The 17085-nt window shown below is 40.2% G+C and overlaps 2 protein-coding genes across 2 annotated transcripts; both read left to right on the top strand.

Moving 5' to 3' along the window:
- The first annotated feature begins 769 nt into the window (after positions 1–769).
- LOC148079483 (bile salt-activated lipase-like) lies at positions 770–8354 on the top strand. The gene is made up of 11 exons (XM_087791058.1): positions 770–832; positions 1389–1536; positions 1615–1734; positions 4285–4482; positions 4561–4691; positions 4786–4893; positions 6324–6438; positions 6502–6688; positions 7486–7686; positions 7788–7997; positions 8078–8354. Exons 1-11 carry the CDS (start codon positions 770–772, stop codon positions 8259–8261), a joined length of 1665 nt encoding a protein of 554 aa, XP_087647184.1. The 3' UTR covers positions 8262–8354.
- Positions 8355–9192: 838 nt separating this feature from the next.
- LOC148079482 (bile salt-activated lipase-like) lies at positions 9193–15048 on the top strand. Its single transcript, XM_087791056.1, has 11 exons — positions 9193–9265; positions 9339–9486; positions 9606–9725; positions 10466–10663; positions 11687–11817; positions 11925–12032; positions 12127–12241; positions 12304–12487; positions 12542–12745; positions 13793–14002; positions 14834–15048. Exons 1-11 carry the CDS (start codon positions 9203–9205, stop codon positions 15024–15026), a joined length of 1674 nt encoding a protein of 557 aa, XP_087647182.1. The 5' UTR covers positions 9193–9202; the 3' UTR covers positions 15027–15048.
- The last annotated feature ends 2037 nt before the right edge of the window (positions 15049–17085 follow it).

Below are 17085 nucleotides of genomic sequence, written 5' to 3'. Positions count from 1 at the left end.
ACCATGGATTGGAAATGTAAACATTTGTGTCGCCTTCTAGAGGTTCAACCTTGGTGACCGTACATGTGACCGACAGTAACACCCGCCGTTCATCCTGTCATCTTGGGTCAAGTTGTGTGTAAAACATTGCGTGTGCGACTATGAGCAGCAGGTGGAACAAGTACTCAACTTTCTCACTTGACTTTTACCTGCAAAACCTAGAAATGTTTTTCCATCTCATCTTCTAGATAAATAAACCGGAGCCAAGACTCGCTTTTTGAAATCAGTGTGTGCTACCTCCGTGAGTTTCTACTTTACTGATCACCGCTGGCTGGAGCCCATTATTACATCACAATGGACTCGGCTCTCGTAACCTCTTCTTCGCTAAATCTGGTGTCTCTAAGTCAGTTTCCTAACCTGTCAAATAACATCTTTAAACATTATTAACATTATTGCATTATTATCTATGCTTATTTTACCGGCTTGAAAAGAAGCATATTACAGTTTCCAAACTTAAACTTTCTGAAGAAACTGTTTTAACTTTACATTCTTCGCTCAGGGTTTTGTTTGTCTTTGTTATGTCATCTGTTGATAAAATGTACTTTTATTAAAATATACTCCAGTCTGTCTGTTCAACTCAACCATCGGTGGTTAAACATTAAATTCTTCCTGATATATTTGGGGGAGTTGGCTGGTGCAAGTTAAGCCATGCCCCTCGCGGAGGGAGGGGTCCGTCGGCGATCTTTATAAAAGTCCAGTAAACAAAGCAGATTTGTCCAACCAGATCATTATGGCCATCCTTGGGTTTTGGGCAGCTGTTGCTTTGTTTTTGAAATCAGTGTCTGCTACCTCCGTGAGTTTCTACTTTACCATTTACCAAGTTCTACTGCAGGCCTGGCCAACCCGCGGCTCCCGAGCCGCATGCGGCTCTTTGCCTGGTTTCATGAGGCTCTAACATTCTATTGTTGTGTCGTTGGTGAACGATTTGTTCGAACAAACGATCTTTTGAGTGAACGTACTGAACCGAATCACTTCATGAAGTGATTCATTCCTTTCTCAGTTCAGTTGAACTCAGCCGCGACCGTGCCGGTGGGAGGGATTCTATGATAAGAGTTCAGTGAACAAGGATTCATGTTTGGCTGTGAACACACCTCAAGATCTTCTCTATTTGCTGAATTTCTCACAAATGTCTGTGCACTGTTCATGTGTGCCCTTGTATGGTATGATGTGGCTCTTTGCGGTAACACAGTAAAAAAAATGTGGCTCTTAGGCTCTGACTGGTTGGCCACCCCTGTTCTACTGAGTCAAGTCTCAATAATTGTTGTTTCAAATGCATATATGTTACAGCACAGTGTGACCTTTAAACGTGCAAATAATGGAACGTTTATCTTTGACTTGAATCCGCACAGCTGGGGGCGGTGTACACTGAGGGGGGCATGGTGCAGGGCGAAAACATTCGCCTCGGCTTCGGACACCACATGGACATTTTCAAAGGAATTCCCTTTGCAGACATTCCCGGGCGGTTCGAGAAACCGAAGCGTCACCCGGGCTGGGATGGTGAGTCCTCGATAATGACCGGATAGATACTTGTAATTAGCTGTTAGCTTCGGCTGCTACATCGCTGCTACTGTTCAGGTGTTATGAATACCACTGAGTACAGGGCGAGATGCCTGCAGTTGAACCTCCTCCAGACGGACACTAGAGGCAGCGAAGACTGTCTTTACCTGAACATCTGGGTTCCCCACAATCAAACAGGTAAGTTAGCATCCGAGCAACTTGATGAAAACGAATACTTTTAATTAACCAAACAAAATGACAAATGATTAACTTTAGTTGTTTTTTTTCTCTAACCATCTGGATCCTTAAATTATTTTAAGTTTGGCCGAAATCCATCCCATCCATCCATCTATTAATTCAATTCAATTTAATTTTATTTAAAGTGTCTTATCATAACAAAGTTATCTCAAGACACTATACAGTTGAAATAAGACTATAGTTGATTAAGGAAAAATAGATCCCAGCAATTCAACAAAGGGCAAGAAGCGAAACACTGTACAGTGAGCTATGGCGAGGAAAAACTTCCTTTTAGAAGGCAGAAACCTCAAGCGGAACCTGACTCATTGTTGACGGCCTCCTGCTTTGACCGGCTGGGAGGAAGGATGGGGGGGGGATAGACAGATGGATAAGGAGAGGAGTGAGGGAGGATATAGTGAGAAAAAAAAGAGGAGCGTGTAGGAGAGTCCATGGAGGTGCTGGAGAGAACCCGGGATCTGATGGCGTGGTGAAGATCCTGGTTCAGCAGCAGCTCTGGAGGTGGAGCCCTGGGGCTCTGGGAGAGAAATAAAAAGGTGTGGGTTTAAACTGCACAGGTGATGAATGTAATGCAGAAAAGGATATACAGAGCTCTGTGTCTAAAAACTCCTCCAGCATTCTCAGCCTATAGCAGATAAGATAAACGGTTAAGTTAGTTATAGGCTTTATCGAAAATTAAGGTTTTATGATTGTTTTTAAACATAGAGAGGGTGTCTACCCTCCGGACTGAAGCCGGTAGTTGGTTCCACAGCAGAGGGGCTGGAAAACTGAAGGCCCTGGCTCCAAATCTACATTTAGAGATTTGTGGAATAACTTAATAGATCAGAGTTTAAGGATCGTAAGGTCCTAGAGGGTTGGGAAGTTTGGATTAAATCTTTAATGTATGTTGGTGCTAGACCATGTAAGGCTTTATAGGTTAGGAGAAGGATTTCAAATTGTATTCTAAATTCTACAGGAAGCCAATGTAGGGAAGACGGCACAGGGGAAATGTGTTCGCGCCTCTTAGTCTTAGTCAGGACACGAGTTTCAGAGTTCTGAATGAGCTGAAGAGTTCTGAGAGAATTTTTAGAACATCCTGACAGAAGAGTTACAATAGTCCAGCCTGGAGTTTACAAAAGCATGGATGAGCTTCTCAGCAGCATCTAAAGGAAGGAAGTGCCTGATTTTTGAAATGTTACGAAGTGGAAGTAGGCAGTCCGTGAGATTTGTTTTATGTGTGAGTTAAATGACAAGTTAATCCATCCCATCCATTTATCCATCCGTCCGTCCATCCATCCATTAATTTACTTTCTGTATAACATAATTTTTTAATATCACTTCTATGCTCTGAAGACAGTTACATGCTACAATTTCAGGAATGTTGTTGTAACACAAAAAGCTGATCTCTTTAACCCTGAGTTACCTTAGGGTCAAGGTGACCCGGAAGCCAGAAAAAACCCAGAGACAACACAAGGAATGCCAGAAACACATTGTTTTCGGGCCGGGTCACCTTGACCCTAAGGTAACACAAGGGTTAATCTTGCACTCATAGTGGACAAATAGAGAGAAATGTTTCTACCAGTACCAACATCTGCACTGTATGCAGCCTATTTCATTTTGTTCATTTATGAAAATTAACTATTAACACTAAGCATTCTTAGTTTACAGCATTTTTTCACACCTAAAACCTTTGCACAGTACTGTACATAAATTATTAAATGGGTATTATTTGAGTATTAAATGTTATTATTTCCAAAAATGTTGTCTTCATAAATGGGACCACATCAAATGTGTGAATGAGTGCAAATTTAAACATTTGTAAGTAAGCAAGTAAGTCTGTAAACGATCTACAAATATAAACTACTTGTAGGTTCGACTTCGGTGAACTTTCATTTGACCGACAGTAACACCCGCCGTTCATCTTGGGTTAAGTTTTGCTGTGTGTAAAATATGACATGTGCAACCAGCAGGTGGAACAAGTACTCAACTTTCTCACTTGACTTTTACATGCAAAACCTAGAAATGTTTTTCCATCTCATCTTCTAGATAAATAAACCGCAGCCAAGACTCACTTTTGCACCAGCAGACTTTTTAACTCTTAACTGATTCCCAATAGTGTAAAATCTAAAATGAACTTTTGGCGATTTTCGGCCTAAAATCTTTATTTCTTACTCATTGCTCCTATCTGTGTTTTATAATGGGATCCAGAAATGACGGTTACGTTGAGCCTTCTGTGATATTTCAAATGCTATCCTTGTGTATTTTTATAACAGGGTAATGTTGGGTATTACAGCTAGTATATACTGTACATATAAAAAATAGATATAGGTCATTTGGTGTCGTGCATTTATGTATGTGTTTTTGGTCATTTCATTTGTCAAGTAAAGTGAAGACAATATTGCCTTCATTGTTGCTGTTAGAGCTGGTTGCGTTAAATCCTACCAATTTAATTGGGTTGGGTTTAGATCCACTTGTATAAAAACAATACAACTAAGTAACTCTTTTGTTCCTCAGTGTCCACAAATCTGCCCGTAATGGTCTGGATCTATGGAGGAGCGTTCCTGATAGGGGGGTCGATGGGTAACAACTTCCTGGACCACTACCTTTACGACGGGAAGGAGATCGCAGAGCGAGGGAATGTCATCGTGGTGACTCTTGGATACAGAGTGGGGACTTTGGGTTTCATGAGCACCGGAGACCAGGACCTTCCCGGTAAGTACCACGATGATTGTGATTCTGTGCGTCTTGATTCATCTACAGCACGTAACTCTTGATTTGTCTTCACCACAGGAAACTACGGTCTGTGGGATCAGCACGCTGCTATCGCTTGGGTGAACAGGAACATCCACTCATTTGGAGGAGACCCCGACAACATCACTATCTTCGGAGAGTCGGCGGGGGGCGCTAGCGTTAGCTTCCAGGTAAGATGACTTTTCCTAACTTTCCCAGAAAGTTAGGAAAAGTCTGGCTGTATACTTACTTCTGTACCGTGTCTCTGCTTCATGTGGCGAACAGACTCTGACTCCACACAGCAAGGGACTTTTCAAGAGAGCGATCGCCCAGAGTGGGTCTGCCCTCTGCCCATGGGGTGTCATCAGAAACCCGCGCAAGATCGCTGAAGAGGTACGTGATGGGTTTGGGATTATAGCGCTTTACTTTTTTCTTCCAGAATCAACAAATTATTCTCCAAGGATTTATTTCAAACCATAGACATTTTTTTAAATGGACGTACTGAACCATGTTTTGTTTTTTTTAAAGGATTCTGCGATTACAGCCATCTTGGAAAAATTAAATTTAGTTCTGGTACAGAGGTGGAGGTCGGGGTGTCTATGAAAATATTATGATTGGGCAATGTCGTACTTAAATAATCAAAAGGAAAATGTTAGAAAAGTGATGTGATCGTTTGAGACCCTGTGCAAGAATATTTTTTAATTTCGTAAAGTCTGCAGCCAGCCTCAAGTGGACACTTTATGAACTACAGCTTTTTGCTCTTCTGCATTGGCTTCAATTTCTCAAACTGGATGTTGACTCTCGGTTTAAATTCATTCAAGTATATTCACACAAAGTATTTTTCTTTGCTGACACCAATACTCAAGGAGTGAAAACCATGGGACTATAGATATCAGAGGGTTAAATAGTTTTTCAAAAATAACTTGCTGTTGTCCACTTTGAAGACACAGATAACCAGTCTATTCATCTGTATCTCTAAAGCATGTTACACACATGAGACACAACTTGAGATCTTATTCAAAATTAGACCGATATAAATGACATATATATATACGTATATATATATATATATATATATATATATATATACGTATATATATATTGATAGAAACAGGAAATAATGGATAAACAAGAAGACAAAAACATTCGTCTTTGCAACCATCACACAAGCAAAGAAGAATGAATTAACTCAGAATAGAGGGTGAGAAAGACGGTAAGAAAAAAGCCTCGGAATCAATTATCTGTCATATATTATGGATCTGGCCTTGATGAAATGGGTTTGCCAGAAGTAAGGAACTCTCTAACCTTGTTAATTTAAAAGCCTTTTTTTAATGTCCTAGGATGGAGGTGTGAAAATAACAATCATTAGTTTTAAAAGATAGATCAGTTGTTGAGCGGATCAAAGGTGTTTGAAGGTTTCAGCCCCTTGAGCACACAAAGCTTGATAAAAACAGGTTTTCTTCTTCTCTCTTCTCTTCGTTTGTTTGATGTTTTTATTATTCTTACTTTTACTTCAAAGTATCCTGGTGGTTACAGAAATACAATTAAGAGAAATAAGTTAAGTGGAAACTAGTACGCACTGAGGAACTGTCTCTTCATGTTGTCCTTGGAATGGCGCTGCAAATCCTTCAGAAGATCTGGAGGTAGTTTTTGGGATTCGGAACATCAGGCCTTGTTTGTCGACCTGAACCTTGAGCCCCGGAATATTGAATGATTTTGGCCAAATTGACAAAGTTACAATCGACAGTTATTGTTCCCTGGTGTATGAAGTGACTTGTAAACACTTACTGATACAATTTATTTCCCATTATCTACTAAAAAAGGTGGCCCTCAAAGTCAAGTGCCCCACAGATGAACGCATGGCCGCCTGTTTGAAGATGACCGACCCGGTGCTGCTCACCATGGCAGGAACCCTTGACATCAACTCCTCACCTGACAGTACGTAACGGTCGTCATTATAAAACGATGTGTTGACAGAAAAGGTTTTCCCTTCTCTGTCAGACCCTGTCGTGGACAACATGATTCTGTCGGCCGTGATCGACGGCGACTTCCTGCCCGATGAGCCGCACAAGTTGTTCCACAACGCCGCAGAAGTGGACTACATGGGCGGAGTCAATGACATGGACGGTCACCTCTTCACTAGCCTTGATATTCTCTCCATCAACTCAAACCTGATAGAAACACCTGTGTGAGTCACACGCGTCTAGTCGAACCATCATGATGACACTCACTTATAATTTTGTCTATAAAATAAATATTTCAGGTGATAAACATCAATTCATTAATGTAATACAATATCTACGAGGTTGGTAAAAGTATAATAGAGCTGGTGTTGTGAGCCACAAGGATGTCTTCAATTCAACTGGTCCGGGGGCCAGAAGAGGTCAATTCCTGTGGACAATAGGTCACAGGCTATGGGGGTCTTTAAGCAGTTTTTCTGTAAGTCATTTTATCCAAATTTCATTCATATTTTGTTTCTTTAATGTTTTGTGGATATTTCTGTGGATTTGGACCATTATTTTTTCAAATTGTATTTATTATAAAAAAAAAAAAAATCTTAAATGTATAAATAACATGTTATGTGATTTTTATTTCTTTACCACCTGTGATTGAACAAATACAGAGTTTTTTCTTAATTCCAAAAAAATCCAATGATTACTTTTTCATATTTTAGATAACACTCTTTTTTCTATAATAATTTTCTCTTATTACACATTAGTTTTATCACCACAATGTCCACTCTGAGCAGTTTCTTTCCTGTTTTTTCAGGTTGTGTGCCATAGCTTATATCTTTGCGCTATTCCTCAAAAAGTGTATTTAATATTAATATTTTCCTTTTTCTTTAGCCCAAAAGCCACAAAATATGTATTTGAATTTTAGCTTTTCCAGTTACCTCCAACAGTCACATCACATCCAAGCTTGTGGCTGATAAATAAGCAGCAAATTGCATTAAAACAAAAGACTTATTGAACTTTCTGCCCTCAGTGACGACATCAAGAGGCTCCTGGCTTCGTTCACGAAGAATGACTCTGCAGGCATAGAGGAGGCTTTTGAATTGTACAGTTCCGGTTGGTCAGCGAATCATACCCAAGAGAACGTCAAGACAACTGCCGTGGCGATCGAAACGGATTATATCTTCTTGGTTCCCAATCAGGCTTCTCTGTATCTTCATGCTGCTAACGCCACGTAAGACCTTCTTTGCAATCGTCCAAGATAAACGAACATTAAAAAGGACCTCCAAGAAAGAAGGTCTCAACCATTTTAATCTTTTTTTTGTTTTTCTAAAGCACCGGTCGCACCTACTCCTACCTGTTCTCGGAGCAGAACCGTTTCGCTGGCCCGATCAAGCCCTTCCCGAGCTGGATGGGAGCCGACCACGCTGATGACGTGGATTATGTGTTTGGAATGCCCTTCCAGACCCCTCTTCTATACTGGCCGAGCCACCGCCGCCTCTCTGGCTACATGATCGCCTACTGGACCAACTTTGCCAGAACTGGGTATCATCCCTTCACTCTAATAAAAAACAATCTATCCTGACGTTCTCCACAAGATCTAATGTTTACTTCCATCTCTAAAGAAACCCCAACAACGGCCCGGAGAGTGTTCCTGCCCAGTGGCCAACATTCACCAGCACCGGACACCAGTACCTGGAGATCCACTCTGACATGAACAGCAGCTACGTGAGACAGAAGTTGAGAATGCCATACGTGCAGTTCTGGACCAGCGTGCTGCCGAACATCCCTGTGAAAATCTTAGAATAAATAAAACCTCTGCTCTTAAAAGTTATTTTTTCCTCACTACTAACATGTTTATATTGAATTTAAATGTTACAAATAAAAATAATGTAAACACTCGATGTGTTTTTATATCTATCTACTTTTATCCAACGGCAACTAATCTTAAATCCTTCTAAACCCTCAACCATACCCCTAAAAGTGATAAATATTATATAGAATAAAAACACAAGACTGCAGACCTGTCAAGCAGCTCATTCATGATTTTTTAATGTGTATGTATTTTTTAAAACCCATAAAATCAATGATAGAAATGAGCTCAATGGGAGTGTTTGGAGATCACTTGAACAACTCACAGCACAAAAAAATGCTTCATAAAGTGATGAATTCTGCAAATGATTTTAAGGATCCAGATAGTATTCAAAATTAGATTATATTTTCTTTATTCAATTTTCCATGTTTAATGACGATTTCATTGTAAATCAGTTTAAATTATAGGTAAATAATAATATCGCAATTAATAACATTCCATTCTATTTCATAACGGATTAATTCAATTATAAAATTAACAAATCTTTCGTCGTCATCTATATCCGCCACTTATTTTCTCTCCAGGGTTGACAAACACTGAAAGCTTATTTCCATGTTTCTTATCTTATCTCGACCGTGTGTGTCAGTGTGAGAATCCAGCCATCTGTTTCACAGACAAGTGTTTTTATAATCATTCACACTGTCTTTAAAAAACTGAGTATTTGCAATTTTTCAAACACATAAAGCACTTTTACACTAAAGGGCAACATAAAACATTTGCGTTGCTCGAGAACAAATACTTGAAAAATAATAATGATGTTACATGTGACGATTGGAAAGTTAAATATCGAGGCTGGTGTGTTCGACGTCACGCGTGGTGTGACAGGGGCCTCTCGTCTATATAAGAGCCGACGCACACGCTCGACTGTTCACCAGACATGGAGACCCTGAAGATTTTGCTCGCTCTTCTTCTGTCGGCAGCTTCCTCGTGTGCTGCATCTGTAAGTCTCTTTCATTTTTGGTGTCATGACAGCAATAAAATAACCTTTATCGAGAGCGTTCTCTGTTTTGTAGCTGGGAGTGGTGCGGACAGAAGGGGGCAGTGTTCAGGGGAAAAACATTCCTCTGGGTCTGTTCCGCTCTGTGGAAGTTTTCAAAGGAATTCCTTTTGCTGCGAAACCTGGATTATTTGAGAAACCCAAACCTCACCCTGGCTGGGAAGGTGCCCTCTCCATCACAAACACACACACACACGGATGATGAACACATAAAAGACAGAGCGGATGTGTTAAAATGCGATAGATCGTCGGATCCATGTTTGATTCAAGGCTTTCTCCTCAGGCACGCTCAAGGCAACCAAATTTGGTCCCAGATGTTCTCAGGTGTCTTTGACGATGACGTCCCACTTTGGCAGTGAGGACTGTCTCTACCTCAACATCTGGGTCCCTCATGGTCGCCAAGGTAACAAATGTCTCGTCATATTAAGTTTAAAAATGTGCATTTTATTTTTTAACCTGAAAACCAAAGAAATTCTCAATATATTAAAGAAACAATACTTACATTTCAACATTTTTCTAGAATTTTCTTTTCATATTTCATTGTTTAATGTTTTATAGATTTCTTTATGGATTTTCGGCCTTTTTATGACTGTGTTTTATTTTTTATCTTAGAAATCTGTTCCATCTTAACTATACAATCAACATTTATGAATGACAACATTTGATGTGATCATTTTTATTCCTTGCCACTGACATCGAACAAAAATGGTGTCCCATTCTTTGCATGCACTCATAAAAACTTGGAGGGCCGCAGAGTATCATGTCATGGGCCACAAATGGTCCAAGGGGCCTTTAAACGAGCATTACACACTATTTTCAGACCCTTTTATTTTGCCCGTCCAGAGAGTTTTGGTGTGTCCACCTGACCAACTATCTTGTGACAGTCAGTTGGAGACGGTGCTTTCATTCATTTCCATTTTGGCCGAAGTTGCGCTTGGAGTTTTGAAGTGAACAAACCAGACACATTGCATTTACGATCTTCTAACAGTGGAGGAGTCGGAAACAACCTGATAAAGTGGTTAAGGGAAGATTAGAACAACTTTCAGTAAGATTTTAAGGTTATGAGAAATGTTCAAGTCTAACAATGGCAACAGTTCTGATCTCCGTTTTCAATAGAGTTAATCTGTTTGCTTTTTCCTCCAGTGTCTTCAAATCTACCAGTGATGATCTGGTTCTATGGTGGAGGCTTCTTGGCTGGAGGCTCCATGGGACCTAATTTCCTTAACAACTACCTCTACAGTGGACAGGAGATCGCAGACAAAGGCAAAGTTATTGTGGTGTCAGTGGCGTATCGTGTTGGGGTTCTTGGTTTCCTTAGTACTGGAGACCCTCGTCTACCGGGTAAGGATTCTGGTGTCGCTAGCGTTGTGACTATAAATTGCATTTTTAGCAAAAATGTTATCTAAATTCTTCAAACTTCATCATTATCATCCTCATCCTCATCCTTGACATCGTCCTCGTCATCGTCGACGTCGTCGGCGTCATCACCATCCCAATCATCCTAATCTTCATCATCAACATCAACATCATCACCATCCTAATCATCCTAATCTTCATCATCATCATCATCATCATCACCATCCTCATCACTATCCTTAACATCAAAATCCTCATCCTTATCATCTTCATCCCCACCCAAATCATCCTAATCCTCATCATCTTCCTCACTATCCGAACCATCCTCATCTTCATCCTACTCACAATCCTAATCATCCTAATCTTCATAATCTTCATCACCATCCTCATCATCCTCATCATCCTCATCCTCATCATCCTCATCACCATCCTAATCATCCTAATATCCTCATCCTCATCCTAATCTTCATCCTAATGTTCATCCTCATCAGCCTCATCATCGCCATCGTCACCCTAATCCTAATCCTAATCCGGTTCATCATCCTCAACCTCATCATCTTCATCCTCATCACAATCCTCATCACAATCCTAATCATCCTAATCCTCATCCTTATCATCCTCATCATCCTCATCACCATCCTAACCATCCTCATCTTCATCCTCATCACAATCCTCATCACCATCCTAACCATCCTCATCATTATACACATCTTAATCCTCATCATTATACACATCCTAATCGTCATCATCATCCTAATCCTCATCCTCAGACCGGTTTTTAACCATTTAAATGATCTTAATTCATTTTATCACTTTATTTCGATCTCATCTTGAGTTTCAGTTTATTCAATTATTCAGGCAAACTTTCATCATGTGTCCTCATCATCATCATTGTCATAACGCACTCGAGTTCTTTACCTATTTAAACGATCTTCATTAGTAATAACTAATGCAAACCCATCGTCACAGTCAGCATCACCTTATTTGAGTTTGCATCAACTCTAACAGGGAACTATGGTCTGTGGGACCAGCACGCTGCCATCAGCTGGGTGCACAGAAACATCGCTTCCTTCGGAGGAGCCCCGGACAACATCACCCTCTTCGGAGAATCTGCAGGTGGCGCTAGCGTCAGCTTTCAGGTCAGAAACGTACAATGAACTGCAGTTCATTACGGTTTTAATTCAGAAATATGGAGGTGCAAGTGTCGCCTTCTTCACGCTGCTTTGATCGTATCGTTTTCTTTCAGACCCTCTCGCCACACAACAAAGGGCTGATTCGTAGAGCTGTCTCTCAGAGTGGTGTGGCCTTGTGCCCTTGGGCCTTCAACAGTGATCCATGGACGACGGCCAAGGAGGTAACCCTTTACGCTAACCCACCAACCTCCCTCCCAATAGAGATGACTTGGAGTATTCCTTGATGAGATGAGACAAAAGTAAATCTGTGCTCAGGTTGCGGAGAAGGTCGGCTGTCCAACCGATGACGAGATGGTGGACTGTCTGAAATCCAAGGACGCTGCCGTTCTTACCATGGCGGCTCCTCGTCCGTCCCCGGGTTCACCAGACAGTGAGGGTCTTCACCCTTTTCACACACTTTCCTCTTTGCCTCAACGTTCTCTTTCGTTTCAGCGCCAACTCTGCTCAGCCTGAAGCTGACCCCCGTCACCGACGGAGACTTCCTCCCCGATCACCCCGGAAAACTGTTCCACAACGCCGCCGAAGTGGACTATCTGGCGGGAGTCAACGACATGGACTCGCATCTCTTCACTTCACAAGACATTCCCAGCATCAGGAAGAACAAAGACATGCTGGTGTAGGTGAATATTGTTGTCGTCCTGGTCGTATCTGAATAACTTTGTTTCTTCAGAGAAGATCTGAGGCGCCTCTTGGCTGCGTACGTGGGAGAAATGGGGGAGAGTGGATTAGAAGTTGCCTTCAGGGAATACTCGTCCAACTGGGGAACGTCACCGAGTCAGGAGACATTGAAGAGGACGGCCGTGGATGTCGGGACTGACGTCGCCTTCTTGGTTCCTACTCAAGTTGCCCTGAACCTCCATGCTGCACAAGCCACGTGAGACAACCTGAAAACCTTATCTTAATGTAGTACTAGTACACATTAACCTTATCTTAATGTGGTACTTGTTCTCATTCACTTTGTCTTAATGTGATACTAGTACACATTTACCTTATCTTAATGTGGTACTTGTTCTCATTCACTTTGTCTTAATGTGATACTAGTACACATTTACCTTATCTTAATGTGGTACTTGTTCTCATTAACTTTGTCCTAATGGTAGGTAGGTAGGTAGGTAGGTAGGTAGGTAGGTAGGTAGGTAGGTAGGTAGGTAGGTAGGTAGGTAGGTAGATAGGTAGGTAGGTAGGTAGGTAGGTATGAAGGTAGGTAGGTAGGTAGGTATGAAGGTAGGTAGGTAGGTAGGTAGGTAGGGATGGAGGTAGGTAGGTAGGTAGGTAGGAAGGATCCATGGACCCGGACCTTGTTTTGGGTTGGTACACGTCAGGTTTCTGGGCAGATTAGGGTGTTGTAGCAGTGTCCCCAGACGTGAACCTTTGACCCAGACATGGACCGTCATCAGGCCAGTTCTGAACTTGGAGACTGGCGTGTTCAGTTCCTCCTCACAGCACAGATGGTTCCTATTCTTTCACTCGTCAGCATTTCACACTTATAATTCTTACTTCACTGTGACATCGTGGCCTTTCCATGCACTCAGGGATAAATTCAGGTTAGATTTCTTACCAGGTTAGATTGTACTCTGTGTATTGTTCAGTTTATTCTTTATTGGTTAATACATTGTATATTTTATCTATATTCTATAGTAGGTAGTTAGGTAGATAAAAACTTTATTGGTCCTTCTGGAGGTCTCCTTCAGGAAATTGTTTAGTGAGGGAAAAGTTAAACGTGTCTCAGAGTTAACATTTGAGGAATGTGTGAATTAAAGTGTTCTAACGTCACTGGGATGTTGATCGAGCTTTAATTCCCAGCACTAGGTGGCGCTCATGTATCTTTTCAGTTCAAGAGTGTGTCCAGATGAAGTTGAACACTGCAGGTAGAAATTGTCATCAGTCACCAGATCTCTCTGTACTTGTTGCTGCTGAGCAGGTCTGGTCGAACCTACTCCTACATGATGTCGGAGCCCAGTCTACTGGCCGGACCAGGAAGACCCTACAATGATTGGGTGGGAGCTGACCATGCAGATGACCTGCAGTATGTTTTCGGGAAACCTTTCACCACACCAAAGGCCTACGCAGACAAACACAGAGACCTCTCTGCTCATATAATGGCCTACTGGACCAACTTTGCAAAAACAGGGTAAAGTTTTATTTAAATCCCATCTTGTTTTTTTTATCTGATTATATACTGATTACACAGTATTTGTTTTGTGTATGTCATAAGTTTTATATTGTAATGTATTTATTTTTTTTATGGTTAACAAACAATTCAACTGCATCAAGTTTTTTTTTACTGTAATAAAGCTGTTTCTTAACAGCAATCACACTATTTTCAAGTGTAATAGAACTATTTTCATTCATTATAAAACAATTTTCAACTGTATTCAATTCTTTTTTTTAACAGTAATGAAACAATTTGGAACTGTAATTAAACTATTTTTTAAACTGCAATTAAACTATTTTCAAACAGTAATTAAGCTTTTTTTTAATCTGTTATCAAACTATTTTCGACTGAAATGTAATATTTCTTAACAGCAATCAAACCATTTTCAAGTGTAATAGAACTATTTTGATACTGTAATAAAACGATTTTCAATCATAATCAAACAATTTTCAATCATAATCAAACCATTTTCAACTGAAAACAAACCACTTTTAAACTGTAATCTCACTATTTTTAAACTGTAACTAAGCTTTTTTTTAAATCTGTTATCACACCATTTCAACTGAAATCAAACTATTTTCAACTGAAAACAAACTATTTTCAACTGTAATCAGATATATAACAATAACGTAACAATTTACAACTGAAAACAAACATTTTTAAACTTTGATTAAACTTTTTTTTTTCAAATATATTCAAACTATTTTCAGCCTCAGAACAAGATGTTTTTTTTTAAGATTAAAAGACGCAAGAAAAGAAAATCAGCCGTTTAAGATTCTAACGTATTGTCTTGTTTGTCGTGGTCAGTGATCCTAATGTGGGGAACATGAAGGTTCCAGTGAGCTGGCCTGAGTTCAGACACCAGCACCTTCACCTGGACATCCATGCAAAGATGAACGACAGCTCCGTTGGGCATGAATTGAGGCAACGTTTTGTCCGCCTTTGGACCAGCTTCAATCCCAACCTCCCCTCTTTGAACCGCCCAAAGAACCAGATATAGTTCATTAAACCAATTTTCCCAGCTCGTGTCTTTTTCTACAATCATTTTCCAGGGATCACCCTCTACCACAGAGGAGCTTGAACCAAGTTCCAAACAAGATTTAGATTTATTGAACCTTCTAAAATTGATCCATTTTAATATAAACCTTCATGTATGTTACTGTTATAGAAGCTTAAACTGTTGCAAAGCATTATTAAATGAAGTTTCATTAATACATAGAAGAATCATCCAGTTTCATGATGGTTGCCATGCTGCCTTCATTTCCAGTGTAACTTTAAAATCTGCCTCATCCCTGGTAACTGCATCTTTTTGCTTTGGACTTGACCCGCTTGCGACCCTCTCTTCTCTGATTTTGTCTTTCCTTATAATCCATCACTTCCTTCCTTTCAGTGGAATGCATGGCTCACATCAGAGCGTTGCACTTTGGAGAACACATGTAATGGTTAAAAAACATAATTGTTCCTTTTTAAAAAGTAGTTTATTAGGTGGTTAAAAGTCAGGATTATGTTATTAGACTGACTTCCAGGTAGAAAAAAAAAGAAAATGCAATAAATGACCTGCAAAAAAAACCTACATTTAAGTGGATGAAAAGAACTCATCTCACAGTAATGCTGAATCAGCAATCGCTCTGACTCAGACTAGTGTTTTTGCAAGAATGTATAGTTCCTTGTTTGCTGATGATGGTGTTTTTTATGACTCTTGGCTGTGCTTTTGAATATTGGTTTTATAGCATGAGGACTCTGAAAAGGAAATGTTGTGTTTTACTCTTTTACTAGTCCAGAGTCCGACCCTTTTATTAATCCGGAGAATTTTTTTTAAAACATTTTTTAAAATCTAAACAAAACACCTGTTAGGGTTAGTGTTAGTGTAAGAGTCAAACTCAGGGCCCACTTTTAAGTCTTAAAAAACATTTGCACCCCATAAATACAAAGTTATTATAATGGTTCTCAGAGCACTTTTTTTTAAATTGAAGATTGAACATAATTTCTTTCCAACCGCCATCAGACTCCTCAACAGTTAGAACCTTTATCGAGAGCTTTCTCTGTTTTGTAGCTGGGAGTGGTGCGGACAGAAGGGGGCAGTGTTCAGGGGAAAAACATTCCTCTGGGTCTGTTCCGCTCTGTAGAAGTTTTCAAAGGAATTCCTTTTGCTGCGAAACCTGGATTATTTGAGAAACCCAAACCTCACCCTGGCTGGGAAGGTGCCCTCTCCATCACACACGCACGCACGCACGCACGCACACGCACGCACGCACGCACACACACACACACGATACAAGATGAACGGATGATGAACACATAAACTTCATTAACTTTTTCTTAATGTGATACTAGTACACATTAACCTTATCTTAATGTGGTACTTGTTCTCATTAAGTTTGTCTTAATGTGATACTAGTACACATTAACCTTATCTTATTGTAGTAATTGTTCTCATTAACTTTGTCTTAATGTGATACTAGTACACATTAACCTTATCTTAATGTGCTACTTGTTCTCATGAACTTTGTCTTAGTGTGATACTAGTACACATTAACCTTATCTTAATGTAGTAATTGTTCTCATTAACTCTGTCTTAATGTGATACTAGTACACATTAACCTTATCTTAATGTGCTACTTGTTCTCATGAACTTTGTCTTAATGTGATAGTATTACACATTGACCTTATCTTAATGAAGTAATTTTTCTCATTAACTTTGTCTTAATGTGATACTAGTACACATTTACCTTATCTTAATGTGTTACTTGTTCTCATTAACTTTGTCCTAATGGTAGGTAGGGAGGTAGGTAGGTAGGTAGGTAGGTAGGTAGGGAGGGAGGTAGGTAGGTAGGTAGGTAGGAAGGATCCATGGACCCGGACCTTGTTTTGGGTTGGTACACGTCAGGTTGCTGGGCAGATTAGGGTGTTGTAGCAGTGTCCCCAGACGTGAACCTTTGACCCAGACATGGACCGTCATCAGGCCAGTTCTGCGCTTGGAGACTGGCGTGTTCGGTTCCTCCTCACAGCACAGATGGTTCCTATTCTTTCACTCGTCAGCATTTCACACTTATAATTCT

Source organism: Callionymus lyra, chromosome 5, assembly GCF_982586985.1.
Source record: "Callionymus lyra chromosome 5, fCalLyr1.hap1.1, whole genome shotgun sequence".
Lineage (NCBI taxonomy): Eukaryota > Metazoa > Chordata > Actinopteri > Syngnathiformes > Callionymidae > Callionymus > Callionymus lyra.
Note: the sequence above shows the minus strand (reverse complement) of the source record. Positions and strands in the feature narration are given on the sequence as shown.